Consider the following 16,282-nt stretch of genomic DNA (forward strand, 5'->3'; position numbering starts at 1 on the left):
GAACATCATTGGGCAACCAGTGTGCATTCTTGATCAACTTGCTGACTCTGACCCTTCAGATACTCTTTCTACGCACTGAAAGTTCTGTGTAAAAAGAGAATCCCTTCACTCTCCTAAAGCAATTGAGTATCTTTAGTTTTAAAATACATATAATTTTATTTTATTTCTCATTTAAAAAACACCTTAAAAATGAAGTGCCCAAACAACCACATTATGCCTTTATTACTTAAGAAAGAATCTTAAAACCAGAACTTCAATAACTAGGTTATCTTAAATGAACAATTTCTCTTTCTCTTTTGTAATTTCAATCCTCATTTTGTAACATCTTGTTCATATTGCAAGATACGCTTTGGGGGAATATTTTTCTTTTTTGTAATGAATTTCATTGATTTTTTTAATTATGCAAAGGGAATAGCTACCTTAAACTTCAGCTCTTCAAAATGCAATTGAGTACCTTTAAATGGGGCTTGATCATAATCCGGTTGTTTCAGAAAACCCTAGAGAAAAAATATGAATGTCCCCCTTCTCTTGTTTAGTAATTTCACCACTGTACATTTGTACAGTTTCATAGATATGCATTTCTCTTGGAACCGGCAGAGGAGATATATTTACTGAATTCTGCATTTGAGGAGGATCTGCTACTTAAACTGGTTGTCTAATTGTTCACAGTCTCATAGCTATGTGGTAGTTGAACTGGGATTAAAATCCAGGCTTTCTGATTCCTGGTCCTGGCATTGACAAGAGGAGAAAATCAGATTTTTTTTTTAGTATATCATCCTCATGTGAACTTGGGTATTAAGAACTTAAATAGTTATCATTTGTTGGATGCTTACTTTGTGTCTGGCATTTGTTATGCATCATGCTAATTGATTACTGGTATACCTATTTCACAGCTGAAGAAACCGAGGTTCAAAAGAAATTCAAGTTCACCAAACCAGTAAGGGGTGAACCTGGGATTTGAAACCAAGACTGTCTGGCATGGATCCAGAACTGTTTTCACCAGATCATTCTGCTTTTAGTTACCTAGTGTCTCTAAGCCTTGTTTTCCTCATATGTGAAATGGGAATACTAATACTTACTTTTCAGGCTCATTATGAGGGTTAAATGAGATTATTCGTAGACAGTGCCTTTTCTCAGGCCTGGCACATGACTGATGCTCAATACAGGGTAATCTCTTCCCCAAGACCTAGGAATAGAAATGGATGGTTAATAACTTTGAACTAAAATATTCTCAGATCAAGTGGCACAATAAATTTTAGTTCCCCCAAATAAACTTCTACAAAGGACCTCCAGTACCTTTTGTTATTATATGTTCTGAAGACCTTGCTATCTATGTTCCTTGAAGTCATGGACATGTCTTACTCAACTTTGTGTCTCCATCTATTCCACTAAACCTACATTGTCTTAAGTTTTAGTAGTTATTCAATTAGTATTTATGGAAGATAACGGGCTTTGAGCACTTCAAGGGAGAAACCATTAGAATTCATGTCTGTGAGAATGTCTTAATCTCCACAAAGTTAAGTCTTCTTAAATTGATCTCAATATTTTGGATTAATTTAGATAATTTCAAAACAATAAAGTACTTGTACTAGGCCTCATGGCTACTGTATGCTTTCAGGGGATGTCAACTTTATAAGGGGAATAAAATTAACCCATTTTCTGCCGGCCAAAGCCTTTGCTTGTAGGAGTGTCCCCACAGAGGGGATATCTTGTTCTAATTTGCACAAAGTCACTGTATGGGCAAGCAGTTGCCTTGTTAGATTTGCAGTTTTTCTGTTTTTGTTTGTTTATAAAAGAAAATAATTGTAGAAACAGGAGCACAAGTATTCCCTTTAAGAAAATATGTATTTATCCAAAACTTTTCCTCTATAAAATTACATTTAAATATTATTTGTGCCACTGCACATTTTTTTTATACTGTTGATCATATACTTTCTTTCCCTTTCTTTAATCTATTTGGAGGGAGCAATAAGATATGCCTTTTTAGTGAAAAGTACAAGACCCATATTATAATACTTAAAATATGCCCAGAATGTCAAAAATTGTTTAATTTTCTACTACTAAATGATCTATATTTATATTTCTTCCCTAGGCGAATTGTACGTGGGCAGACCCCAGAGAGTTTGAAGAAGCACAGTATAAAAATATGCCATGATAAAATCTCAGATTGGGGAAAAATAGAGGAGTGCCCAGTCCCTGAGTTCTATGGGAACCCACCTATGGTATGAACAATTCATTGTTGCTATTACAGTTTCACTCACAAAATCTTTAAACTGTGTCTAAGAAATACATGTAAGTGTTATAGAACTACAATGTTATAAGTATCTACTTTTTTCTAATAAACTTAGTAGAGAATTATTTCTTGAAAAGTAAACTTTTCATGGGTCTTTTATGAACATCCTGATATAAAACTCAGAAAAGCATCATTTTTGAAAGTGCTCTTTGGGTTTAAGAAATTCCATCTTTTCTCTTTTGGATGTGAAGGTCACAGCAATACCAGTTAATGATTTTCAGAGGCATTCCATCATGAGCTGAGTTGAGTAGCTCAGATAATCACCTATAAGGAGCTAGAAGCCTCTTCAGATACCAGGAAGTAAGACTTTTTGTATAGATTTCAGAGCTGGGAAGGAAATTGATGAAGTGACATATAAGATTGCTTTTAGGTATCTGGAAATCCCATCAATGAAGCATAAAAGATGTTGGACAGCCAGTTTCATACTAACATGCAAAGGCACTGCATTGTAGAGCAGGAATGTGACAAGGTGATAAAGGAAAACATGTTGAAATATTTACCTTCTTTTGTTGGGAGTTCTGAAGAACTGCATTTTGTGTATTTTCAATATCTCTGCTCCACAGAGCAAAATGTGGGCCCTGTGATGTTCATTTTCCCCCATAGCAAGCAGTATACTTTGTTCATTATTACATTAGTATATTTTGTTTATACCCTATTGGTATAAAACTGGGCAAAAAAATCAACATTTGTACAGAACTTCTGAGCAGAATTATTCATTTTTTCCTCGAGCACAGTATAATATAAAGATAAACTTCCCATCCCATTTTCTCCTTTCTTTTTTCTTACTTTACTAATATAGGCATATTCTTCCTTTAGACACAGAATGTTCTCTGAGGACTTAATATATTTAAGCACCCTTGCAAATTAATGAAAACAACCAGACACCTCAGTAAACTGTCCCCACTACATGCAGACATCAGCAGAAAAGATAAAGAGAGAACTATATTTCAGGGTCTCTGTTATAGGTTAGGGGAAGTCACATTTCCTCGAAGACAGCTGGAGTCAGAGTACTGCTGTCTTAATAGGCATCTACCTCAAAGGAGCTTCTGGGTTTTGGGGGATATTAGAGGTAATGTCTAAGGCCTGGCTCCATTCAATGGGGCCCTATGGTGGCACCCAGGAAATAGGTGATGGCAGACTATTTTAAAAACCTGTGTCATGAAAAAAAGGTCAGTAGCAGAACATTACTGATTTTTAAGGCAGACATTCTTCAACTTTGGCTACAAAAGAGAACATGTAGGTGATGTTGCCTTCTAAAATTCTTTGCTACTTCAGGTATTAAACTAGTGTTCTCAACTTCCAATAAAACATTTCTTAAAAAAATAATTTGATAGAAAGACCACATGTGATACTATGAGAAGCACTTCATTATTGTATTTTCTTCTTGGAATCCATTCTGGAATGTCATCTTTTAGAAGATATTGCCTTCTAAAATTATTTACTACTTCTAGTATTAAACTAGGAACCTAACTGACTGAATCCTGGAATGGATCTGTTTGACCTAAATATTTTTATATAACTAACAATGCTACAAGGTAATTCCAGTGTTCTGAAACACCACAGATTCTGATAAGAGGGGAATCTAGAGAAATCTGAAATTCTTTAGGATTTTTCCTATTCAGCAAGTGCATTGCATAGCTCTTAGGAAGTTACAAGGATATTGGAGAAATAGCTAAATTCTTACATAAAATTTCTCATCTTGCAAAAGAATAAATTTTGCTACATAATAATTGAAAGTAATTGCAATATTGCATTAAAAATATGGTGTTGCTGAAATGGTATCTTTTAGAGAAATGTTAATTCCGAAACCAAACTTGCTCTGCTATAGGGTTATTGCAACTGCTATTGCAACACTAGGAGGAAATCTAATTCTTGTAGGCAGTTCCTCTTGGGAAAGTTTCATGCTGTAGATATAGTTCCCCAATGCAGTCATAGAGATTGTTCATTTTTACTGGCTCAAAATTTTACTATTTTAATTTTAGATAGTGTTTATAAATTCTGTTGTAGAAGACATTTTATAATCTAACAAAATATTTAAAAATGCCACAAAGATTAACTTGACTTCTAAAATGTCTTGTCCCCATGAATCTTTTATTAACTATCACCCCTTAAAACATCCTTTTTTAAAATCTTCTTTTGCTCTGGTTACAGACTTGGAAATGGATAGTTGGTCCCATGTTCCTGTATCTCTGTGAGAGATTGGTACGGTTTTGGAGATCTCAACAGAAGGTGGTCATCACCAAGGTATTGGCTGGTTTAAGAATTACTAGTTGAATCTTACTATAGAATGGAAAACTCTACCCAAGTTCTCTATATCATCAGAGCTCTCTTTTACTCAGTTTCTTTTGATTAAACTCAGAGAAGAGAGATGACATATTTATTCCAATGTACTTTGCTTGATAATCAAATGGTTGGGCCTTTTAACTAGGTAAACTAGAAATTAACATTTTCTGTTGAAAAATGAGCCCAAATGCTTTGTGTAAATGAATGTGGGGCATGTGTGTAGAGGGAGGGACATAAAGTAATAATATGATTAATTAAGAGTGAAGAACAAGAGGTGAGTTTAAAAGATCATTCATTGAAACTTTAAATATTCAGATGCCAAACCAAGGAGCCAAGAACAGGTCTGGTTGAAGTTGACATACTTTCCCAAGTCCCCTTAATCTCCTTTTCTGTGCTTTGTATGTAATCATAGACTATCAAATTAAAGTGCCAAAGTCACAAGGAAGTTACTAACTAAACTACATCTAGAATTTAGTGTCCTAGTTGCAAGTAAATAGTGGCTTTCTCTCCAACAATTCTATGTTGCTTCTCATCATTAAATAAATACATAAATAATATCCAACTAAATAAATAGAAATAGAAAGTTCTTATGATAGTTTCAGACAAGACTATTTGTATCAAATAACATTTAATTAAATTCAGTTCAATTCAAAAAGTATTGATCAAAAGCTTACTATGGGTTATTTTTGCAAAACATATACATTCTTCCTGTCCTTCACCCCAACTTTTCTTTCTTAGCATCTCTGGAAGGTCATAGTAAAAATAGTCCAGCTGGCGTTGGAAATGTAAGAAGCCACAAAAGTTCTCCTTTTATGCTACTTACATTGTATTATAAGGAAAATCCCATAGATCAGCAAAAAGAGCTACCTCAAAATTTTTCTTACTAGACTAGAACTGACTAACCGCACAAGTATTTCCCTTAAATATATTTCTAAGGCAAACTTGTTTTCCTTCAAAGAAAACAAATATTCATTTTATTTTCATATAAACACACAAAAGAAACAAGTTATTATCTAAAAGTATTTCAGTGATAATGCTGTCCCCTAGTGTATTTTATTAAATTCAATCCCAATTTTGCCTGTGGTAGCAAAATTGCTATATGGTAAAAATTGGTTTTGCCATACAATATTACAACATGGTAAGCATAATTTTCAAAATAATTTTGATTAAATTTTAATTTTTTTAAATTGTTTGATTTTTTAGTAGTTTTTTTTTAGATTTTTTATTTATTTTATTTTTAGAGAGGGAAGGGAGGGAGATAGAGAGAGAAACATCAATGAGATAGATAGATAGATAGATAGATAGAGAAACATCAATGTGCGGTTGCTGGGGGCCATGGCCTGCAACCCAGGCATGTACCCTGATTGGGAATCGAACCTGCAACACTTTGGTTTGCAGCTCGCACTCAATCCACTGAGCTACACCAGCCAGGGCTAATTTTGTTTTTAAAATAAAGCTTTACAACTTTTTATTTCAGTGATGAGTGAAGTTGGTTATAGCTTTGTCACATAAGATATATTTAAGTCACAAGTTTTGGAAATGTTTGGCAATTTTTATTAAAAGGATTTCCCATTCTATTCCTCCTCATTGGTGAAAAGAAAAGCTTAGCAAAATCAGTCAACATTAGGAAGCTGCTATTTTTTTTCCTGTTGATTTTTCTTTTCTTTTATATCCCTTGGTTTGTTTTGAGTTGTACGTATGAAGTTCTTCTAGGCTTTTCAGGACTCATCAAAGAAACAATATGTTACTTTCTGTATTGAAACAAAAGCTTCTTACTGTGTTCTATTTTTTTAAATTATTTACCAACTCAGCAATTGATGGACATTTGTACTATTTCCTTTTTTTGCAATTATAAACAAAGATGTTATGAACATCCATATACATGGATGGATGGCAATGGGTTGGTAGGGGTTGGCTTTGGAGAGATAATTGGTATTACCCAAATGGGGAGAAATGTAGAAACAATGTATGGAGTTAGAAAGGTTTGAGGTGTGACTTAGGACAAAGGCTGACAAAAATAGTTATCCTTGGTTTGGGAGATGTTGCTATAACTTGCCTGTGGGGTCTTCTTCTATCCAGATGCTAATGCTCTTGATCAGTCCCTGGGCAGGTAGGAAGGCTGAGTAGGAAACCATCTCTTCTTTCTGTTTCTAGCCCCTGCCTTGACTTCTTAGAGAAAAAAATATGATAATAATCTGGTATTTTAGAGTGAATTCCCTTGTAACGACTCTGAGATAGAAAACTGCATGCAGTTTTATTGGGTCATGTTCTCTGGAGATGAACCTGTCAAAGAAAAGAAAGGCAAGATTGGGGAGAGGAAAAAGCTGACCCTCAGTGTGGCTACAGTTGTAGCCCCAGCTAATTCTACAGGGAATGCTGGAGTTAGTATGGACTCTCAGAGTTGTTCCAAATTAAGGAGAGGGGCCAGGCCTTTGTATCCCTGCATCAGCCCATCATTGGCCATGGGCTGCAGCTGAGGGCAATGTCCAATGAGAGTCACATCTGCTGTAGGAAATGCTGTGTTGGCTGTAAAGAAGAAATCTGGGTGTGGCATTTTAGTTCAGCCCTTTATCCACATGGACACTGAAAAAGCAAGTATTTGGGGAAAGTGTAGTTTCCAGAGACATATTTTGTTCCATAGGTGGTCACTCATCCTTTCAAAACCATCGAGCTACAGATGAAGAAGAAGGGATTCAAGATGGAAGTGGGACAATACATTTTTGTCAAGTGCCCCAAGGTGTCCAAGCTGGAATGGCACCCTTTCACACTGACCTCTGCCCCTGAGGAAGATTTCTTTAGCATCCATATCCGCATTGTTGGGGACTGGACAGAGGGACTGTTCAATGCTTGTGGCTGTGATAAGCAGGAGTTTCAAGATGCCTGGAAGCTACCTAAGTGAGTACAAAGTGCATATTACAAAGGTGAATGAGTTCAGGAAAAATGATGCCAAAAAGCTCCTCTTCTTTCATCTCTCACTATCTATCTCCTGAGTCTGACAAAACACACAGGTTATACAAGTATAGGTAGCTGTGTCTATGTTCGCCATTTTATGTGTGTGGTGTGCTTTTGCATAGACTTATAAATCCTATGTGAAATGCAAAATATTTCAATCAAGTATTAATAATAAATGCTCCCAAATTCCTTTCAATATGTATAGATCAAAGCTAAGGTATATTAACTTTTCTAACAAACAAACTTATAGTGTATTAAAGATATTCTTAAAACTTAATTGGCATACATTATTTGAACATTAATACTGTATAGTATTCACTTTACCTCCTTCTTCCCACATGCCTAACATGGTGTCAGGAACTTCGTGGATGCTGAAGAAAAGTTTGTTGAATAACTCAATGAATAGCTAGATGAAAATTGGACATATTAAATCTATAGGATTTAATACAGAAATTTCTTATTTTAATGTGCAATATGAGCAGAAATTTCAAGTGTGGGATGTCCTGACAAGAAATACAGATGTGCAATGATTAAAATAAAATTAAAAAAAAAGAAATACAGATGTGCATGTGTGTATGTGAGTGCATTGTGGGTGAAGAAGGATAGGGAGACAAAATATCCCTGAGAGTTACCAAATGTTTTCAATAAGCTAAAAATTCCTATTCATACCTCCAACCCCAACGTTGACACTAAGTTGGTTACCTGAAAACTGTTTCACAGAACAAAGTACCCCATAGATAACTTCTCCTGGTTTGAGTGACATATTGTATACCCCCAGAAATAATGTATGCACTATCCCACTCTGAAGAGTAAGGTATGTCTGTAACCACCTCTTGTCATGCTTCTCTTCAGGATAGCAGTTGATGGGCCCTTTGGCACAGCCAGCGAAGATGTGTTCAGCTACGAGGTGGTAATGTTAGTAGGAGCAGGAATTGGGGTCACACCTTTTGCATCCATTCTCAAGTCAGTCTGGTACAAATACTGCAATAATGCCACAAGTCTGAAGCTCAAAAAGGTAGGTTCCTTCATTCTTCAGAGGGTTTGAAGCATCCATCACACTGCCAAGTGAAGTCTGAGACAGCATTTGTGGCTGAGGGTGGTGGAGACCAAGGGAAGTGTAGGCCAGTTCAAGGTGGTTCTAGAGAGGCATGATTCTCTTAAAAAACTGATTTGACAAGTTAAATTTGCTTCTGTATAATCAGGGCCATCAGTAAATGTAATATACTGTATTTGCATATTACTATATAGAATAGTATATTACAAGAAATTTGGAAGAAAGTTAGAGTAGAGAGAACCCAATACCTATCCTTATTTGTATATTCTCTTTCCATATTTTCCCACATGTGTAATTATTTTTAGAAAGTTGTAAATATTGAGAATGTGCAATTTCATGTCCTGATTTTCTAAAAACAGTGTTTTCAGTGTTGTTGCAGGCTTTATAGTAATCATTTTAATGGTAGCTTCATGTTCCATTAAGAGAATATAGAATATTTTTTCTATCATCCTAGGTTAGAGATCAAGATCAATTTCATTTGCAGGCCCCCCAATGCTTTTGCTGCAGGAGAACAGGAGACATGTCTTTTTGTATAACGATTACTTTCTTATAGATATCTCTTCAGAATAAATTCCCAGAGATTTTCTTTTGTCCCATGAAAATTTGGTTTCATTGTGTGATAAAGGACATCTTTAACAAGACTTGAGACATTCTAATACCTGTAGAGATTACCTGTAATAGGAACACTAAGCTTACTATGACTTTTCATTGTCCCTTTTTCCTCTTTTCTATGTGGGGGAGGTATGAGTAGAACTACTTTTTTCCCTAGGAACTCAGGATGTATGGCAGTCACAGATGGGGAGGGAGTCCTGTGGCCAACACTGCCTAGTCTAGATTCCAGTGGTTTTTCTCAGAGGAGGTACAAAGGAAGCCAGGAATTCTGGGAGGGCAAGAGCAGACCGAGAGAGAAACTGGTAGGCTATTTTTTGCTAAACAATGTATTTTTCAGGCCATAATAAACATCCCCAAATTCTTTTCAATATGTATAGATCAAGGCCAAGGTATATTAACTTTTTTAACAAATAAACTTATAGTGTATTAAAGATATTCTTAAAACTCAATTGGCATACATTATTGGCATAATGTATGAGCTTACTTACTTACTACCTTGCCAATGTGAAGGCCAGAGCAAGTTCATGTTCACTAGTTTGTCAAATATCTAGAGCTTTCTGAAAACCTGTTTTCAGACCTCCTGAGCAGCAAGAAAACAGTTGGAGAGAGGAAAGAAATACCTGTGTCAATGCTAAAGGTCCTATTTAAATATAATCTTCTTTATGCTCCATCCTTTTTCAGATCTACTTCTACTGGCTGTGCCGGGACACACATGCCTTTGAGTGGTTTGCTGACTTGCTGCAGCTGCTGGAGACCCAGATGCAAGAGAGGAACAATGCTGGTTTCCTCAGCTATAACATATACCTCACTGGCTGGGATGAGTCACAGGTAAGGACAAGAACCAAAGTTTCAGGTCCTCCCCACAGAGCCCAGGGCTTACAAACTTTCCCTTAGCTATTGGAGAGTTTTGTGCAGTGTTTTTACTAAAAACAGTTGATAGATTCCAGTGATTCAGCCCATTCACTCTCACTCAATATCCCCACCATGTTCAGATGGTTGAGATTAGATTTAAAGTTCATACCTGTGGGACAGATGAAAACTAAGGAGCCAACAATGAATAAAAGCCATGCTTTGACCTTATTAGAGTAATGTCCCCACTGGTGGTGTCAAATATATATATATATATATATATATATATATATATATATATATTTGCATATACTGTATGTCCCTTTAGTTTTATGTTTATGCATGTTTTATAATATATACAATACATTTTGAAAGTAGTATTAAATAGTATTAATTTGCTCAGAGTTATTAAGCATATACTATTTGTCGGGTATTGTTTTCAGTATTTATATAGTTTGTCTATTTCAATCCTCACAACAACTCTATTAAGTAATCAATATTATTATCCACATTTTATAGATGATGAAAACAAGGCCCAGAGCAAGTAAGGTCATTTGTCCCAAAGGCATCCAATGAGTAATTAGCAGGCAGAGTAGAGTGCTCCAGAGCTGGACTCTTAGCAGCTCCCAGTAGATCACTATTATCATTTGGAAATAAATCAAAATATGTCTAAAAAGGGTGATATATAGTACATACGTATGTGTATATATGTGTGTATATTATGTGTATGTATATCCCCTCTCTCCAGAGATATTTAGCAATGTAAACATCCTATAATTAAAAAAACAGCCCCCCACAACAACAAATTATCTAGCTCTGTGTGACTCAGAAACTCTGAGACAACTTAATTTCAAGTTATAAATAAGCAAACATTAATGACTTGCACAGAAGCAGCATAAGCTGGCACTCTGAGAGAAGAGCTACAGCAAGAGTCTCTGCCTATTCCTGACCACTGTCTCAGTGGCTCCTCAGTCCTGGGCATCTTTCCCATGCATCTCATACCTTCAAAAACTGACTTTTTCTCATTTAGTTTTTGGCATATTGGTTAGTATAGATTCTCCAAGTCTTAGAAGAGGCTTGTAGCAAATGTGCCAGGGACACATGACCATGAAAATTGCTACTCCAGAAAAGTGATTTCAAGTTGCCACTTCTGCAATTTAAAAACAAAACATCAACAAAAAATATTTGATAAAAATGAAACCCAGAAAAAAATCTATAACATATAAATTGCTTTGCAGTTTTATTACTTAAAAAGTCAGATACAGTTAGTAGGAAATATATTTGTATTCCAAAATAAGTATTTTGCTTTGCAAAACTAGTCTCTACAGAATTGTTAAACCAGAGTAACCACCCTTCTTATCCTCATTTATCTCCTGTCCAATGGACTTAAAATATGAATTAATTTTTAAATAAATTTAATTAATCACTTCTATGAAAAGTATCTGTTGTTCAAACTGAGGCTCCCTAGAATGGTTGCAAAAATCAATAGGTAACTACTTACACACACATACATACACAGACGAGCTTTAAGCTTGATTTGATGTCTCATTACGTTACCACAATATTAGTGCATTTTAGTCTATGGTTGTTTTAATTCTTAGTGATTCTCCTAAAGAAGTGGTAGTGGAGGTATATTAGTGTGAGGAGAGAAAGTCTTAGAGAAGTTGAGATACAGAGCTGAGAGAAAAGCAAGTGAGACAGGGAATTAAATCCTACTGACACTTCAAAGCCTGGATCAAATGGTGCCACTTTGAAACATTCCCATATCTTCCCACCCCAACTCCTTTCTTTGCTATCATTGAGATGTTTGAGTCTCTTCCATAGCACTCATCATGTCCTATTCTACAAATACAATTATTCATGTTGCTACTTCAAGGTCTGCCTTTCTACATTATACATTGCATAAAGAGACCTAATTAATTAATCTTTTTTATCTTCTACCCTTCAGCATGCTTTGCCCCAAATACACACACACACACACACACACACACACACACACACACACAGAGAGAGAGAGAGAGAGAGAGAGAGAGAGAGAGAGAGAGAGAGAGAGAGAGAGAGAGAGAACAGGTAGTAAGATATGTAAATATATCTAAGTATTTTTACAGCATGTCTCTTTTTTCTGAATTTATTTCCTTTCCTGTAGGCCAATCATTTTGCTGTGCACCATGATGAGGAGAAAGATGTCATCACAGGCTTGAAACAAAAGACTTTGTATGGACGGCCCAACTGGGATAATGAGTTCAAGACAATTGCGAGCCAACATCCAAAGTAAGTCATCCCCCTCTTCAAAGTGTTCTTGAGGTTTGTGGTCTGCTTAAAAACAGGAGCTCCTGAACATGGCTAGATTTGTGTATTCTGAAAATGACAATACCTAGATTCCTATATTTACACCCAATGGAACAGTCTACCTTTTTTTTCTGATTTAAAGAGGAATCTTTTAATCACATCAAAATTACCTGAAAACTTTTAGAAACAAAGATTCTCAGGCTTCCACCTCAGGCTTTCTGAATCCTGATCCTCCCAAGGAGGACCATAACTCAGTTCTTTTCTTTCATCTTTTAAATTTCACCAGAGTATCTACTTCTTTTAATTCAATACAATTTATACTTGTTCTTAAGGAGACATCAGCCCTGGCTGGTGTAGCTCAGTGGATTGAGCGCGGGCTGCGAACCAAAGCATTGCAGGTTCGATTCCCAGTCAGGGCACATGCCTGGGTTGCAGGCCATGGCCCCCAGCAACCGCATATTGATGTTTCTCTCTCTCTCTCTCTTTCTCCCACCCTTCCCTCTCTAAAAATAAATAAATAAAATCTTATTTTTTTTTTTAAAAGGAGACACCGTCCCCATTTTCAGTTGACAAACATCCCAAGGTCCTTTCTGCCCTCACTTAAGCTTTAGCCATCAGGAAACTTTGAGGGGATTCTTTATCTTGCTAGAATGCATGATAATCTCAAGAAAGCCCCCCAAATATATCCTTTAGGCCATTGCTTCTCACACTTTAATGAGCATAGAATCTGCTCATTTAATCTCCCAAAAATCTGCAATGTTAACTGGCCTGGACCCATGCCTTGAGAAGCAGGGCTTCAGACTCTAAACTGTAGAAGGATGAAGCCACACCAAGCTGTGGGCAGAGTTAGTGGATTTGTTCCTGATTTCAGGATGCCAGAAGTGTTGGGAGGATATAGCCCTGAAAAGAAGTAGCCCACAGAATCACAAATTCACCACCATATTTTCTGTGGTAGAAGTTTCCATAAACCTTGCTTGAACATCATTGTCCATGGAAGTAAACTGTCATTTGAAGTATCCTGCTGCCCTCACAAACAGGGCTGAGTAACTCTCCCACAGGGCCATCTAAACTCAGCCATTTGTGGGAAAGACAAAGAAGCAAAGGGTTCTCTGCCCTGGGACCTAAAATCATTTGGAAATCCCCACTGCATGCTATGTACTCTATGGCATTGCAAAGCCTGAAACTGTCTTTTTTTTCTTTCTTTTTTCCCCAAAAGTACCCGAATAGGAGTTTTTCTCTGCGGACCTGAAGCCTTGGCTGAAACTCTCAGTAAACAAAGCATCTCCAACTCTGAGTCTGGCCCACGGGGAGTGCATTTTATCTTCAATAAGGAAAACTTCTAATTGGTCACTTTCATGAGGAAATAAATGTGGCTTATGCTGCCAAATGCCCAAATAATGCTAGCTGGTAATGTAAGTCCTCCCCACTTTTAAAAATGGAGAAAAAGAAACTCTAATGTGAAGGTTTGCCCAAGGATTGTTTGATAGTGATAATCTAATAATTTAAATTGGGTTTATGATTTTCAGAGCACTTTTACAAACATTATTTCATTTTTTTCCTATCAGTCATGCCAGAGAAAGGTAGGGCAAGAACTCCCAGACTCAGTTTTTAGGGTAAAAAAAATGAGGACTCAAAATGATGAAGTAACCTCCTGAAGGCTATGAAGCTGAGATATATCTAGGCCATCCAACTCCATGTTTGGTAGTGTCCCCACAATACCATGTGGCCTGGAAATGGGTTTGTATACTCCCCAAAAGAAGAAGCAAACCAGAAAGTACACATTCATTTTCCATTTTGTATCATCATTGTTCTCATTATTGTCATATGGAAGGAAATTTTCCAAATAGTGAAGAGATATATATGCTGAGAGTGATTCAACACTTAATAGTGACAGGATTGACATTTTAAGCATACTGCAGTTTACCAATACATCATATTAATTGTGTCAGAGATTCTTCTTACAAAAGAGTATTAGACTAACTGGAATTAATGTATTATCTAATTTTACAATCATGCTTGGCAAAGAATTGATACTCAATGAAAATTTGTTGAATGAATGAAAAGACATTTAGAACCATGCAAGGCCAGGGTAGAATTAATTTAAAGCATTTTAACAGAATCATCTAAGGAAATAACTTCTGTTACACTTATAAGCCAAAGGCACCTGATGCTCCTGAGCGTAGAGAAGAGGCTAAGGACAGTAACCAATAGGATGCCCTGAAGAAAAGGGAGATGCAAGCAGAAAACTGACCTCCTATCATAACTCTGGCTGGCTCCTCCAGTCTTGCTCTCTGTGCTATGAAAGAGATGCAAACTGATTTACTACCTGAAACGGTCTCTTCCAGCTAGCACTTGTGAATTTAAAACTAAGAATTGTGACAAATATGTATCTGCTAGGCCCATCTGCTTTAAATAATATCCCTCCTTGTTTTACTTAAATACTTGTGCATAAAAATTGGATCTTATTGTGTGACTAATGGTTTATTGTTTTATTATCATCATTATCATTATTAAATGTATATCATAGAAACTAAAATTCCCAGATTACTGTGTAGGTATTGAAATCCCACTCAATAGAATGTTCTCGATATCTATGTGTTCAAAAGAGAGTCTCTAAATCACTGTCAATATGACCAAAAACAGTCTTCTTTTTCTCACAGCTCCTCTTATTTCTGGAAACTCACAACTTTATTGGTCCAACCCTCTGGGGCCACAGATATTTAGTATTATTCAACTTCAGTAATGAGGAAGAAAGAGGAGCAGGGGGAAGGGCAGAAGACTAGGTTTGGAAGAAAGGAGCAGGAAGGAGGAAAGAGAATAGAAGGAGAATGGGAGAAAGCTAAAAAGGCAAAAGGTTAGTGTAGGGAAAAGTAGTCTCACATCACTCAGTTTCTACCCCAGACTTGAAGTCTTGTATGTAGTGAATGTAACTGAAGGAGGCACACACATATTTATTTTATTTTGGTTACATATGATATTGAATCTGAAATTTTGATTGCAAATTTTGATGCAGAGTGGCCATATTCAGAGGGCTGAGATGAACTTGTTAAGAACCCAGTTTTTCTTTTGGGTTCTCATGATGGCCAGGGCACTGACAAGTCAGGCTTGCTGCTGGATGTCACCTCCCCAAAATGTCCCAGAAAGGTTTCCACTTAGAGAAGCTTAGGTCCAGCCTGTTCACACTGCATGCCAAGTATCAGCTCATTCATTTAACAAATTTTTGTTGTGCTATTACAATGACTGGCTCTGTATTCCTAGTTTCAGTTCTTGACACCAAAGTGTGAGCAAAGGAGGAAGCACGGTTATAAGGAGTCTGGGAATCTTGGCCCTACTAACCTATTTTGTCATAAATAAAACCAAAACCAACTTGATTTGTTGTTCTCAAAATGTGTTGCTATTTGGCACCAACAAAGGGTTTTCTTCCTTTGATATCAACATGGTTACCAAAATAAATAAATCTGTCCTGTGTCACCCTGGTTATAATATGCAAAAAAATGAGTGTAAAAGTGCTTGTGATTTTGAGAACTTCCTTCTTCATGCTTCTTCCAAGCTGCCAGCATAGCTTTTTAAGCATTTTTTAGCATTTAGTATTTAGCAGTTAGTAACAAGAACTGAGAGAATTTGCTAAGCGTTTGATTTTATCGCAAGGCTCTCAAGGCTTTTTTTAGTTCTCCTGCTTTTGCAATGTTGCATTTATGAAATTTGAATACTTGTAGGTGTGGTATGTGAATGTCCTGGGGGTCCCTGGGAGATAATTCTTAGGAAGAACTATTAAAACTGTGCTGAACTATTAAAATTAATGAAGTGTTTCGGTGTCTGCTGTTGATCACTCTATTAAAGGGTGGGTTCATATAGAAGATTTTTTTCCTTCCCCAGTGGAGTTGAGATTCCCTGTGTTTTTGTGAATGACATGCTCCATTTTATGTGTTTTTGTATATGACACTGCACAA

The 16,282-nt window shown here is 36.4% G+C and overlaps 1 protein-coding gene across 1 annotated transcript in view; it reads left to right on the top strand.

Moving 5' to 3' along the window:
• The window catches only part of LOC123832753 (cytochrome b-245 heavy chain), a 31,104-nt gene extending 14,963 nt beyond the window's left edge, over positions 1–16,141 (top strand). Inside the window, exons 7-13 of the mRNA XM_045860532.1 lie at positions 2,093–2,222; positions 4,445–4,537; positions 7,218–7,471; positions 8,381–8,543; positions 9,876–10,022; positions 12,190–12,314; positions 13,549–16,141. Of these exons, the coding sequence (XP_045716488.1) occupies positions 2,093–2,222; positions 4,445–4,537; positions 7,218–7,471; positions 8,381–8,543; positions 9,876–10,022; positions 12,190–12,314; positions 13,549–13,675 (1,039 nt within the window). The 3' untranslated portion in view covers positions 13,676–16,141. The remainder of the gene's footprint in view (positions 1–2,092; positions 2,223–4,444; positions 4,538–7,217; positions 7,472–8,380; positions 8,544–9,875; positions 10,023–12,189; positions 12,315–13,548) is intronic.
• The last annotated feature ends 141 nt before the right edge of the window (positions 16,142–16,282 follow it).

The sequence above is a fragment of the Phyllostomus hastatus genome, unplaced genomic scaffold (genome assembly GCF_019186645.2).
Source record: "Phyllostomus hastatus isolate PE091 unplaced genomic scaffold, TTU_PhHast_1.1 phas_scaffold_200, whole genome shotgun sequence".
Classification (NCBI taxonomy): domain Eukaryota; kingdom Metazoa; phylum Chordata; class Mammalia; order Chiroptera; family Phyllostomidae; genus Phyllostomus; species Phyllostomus hastatus.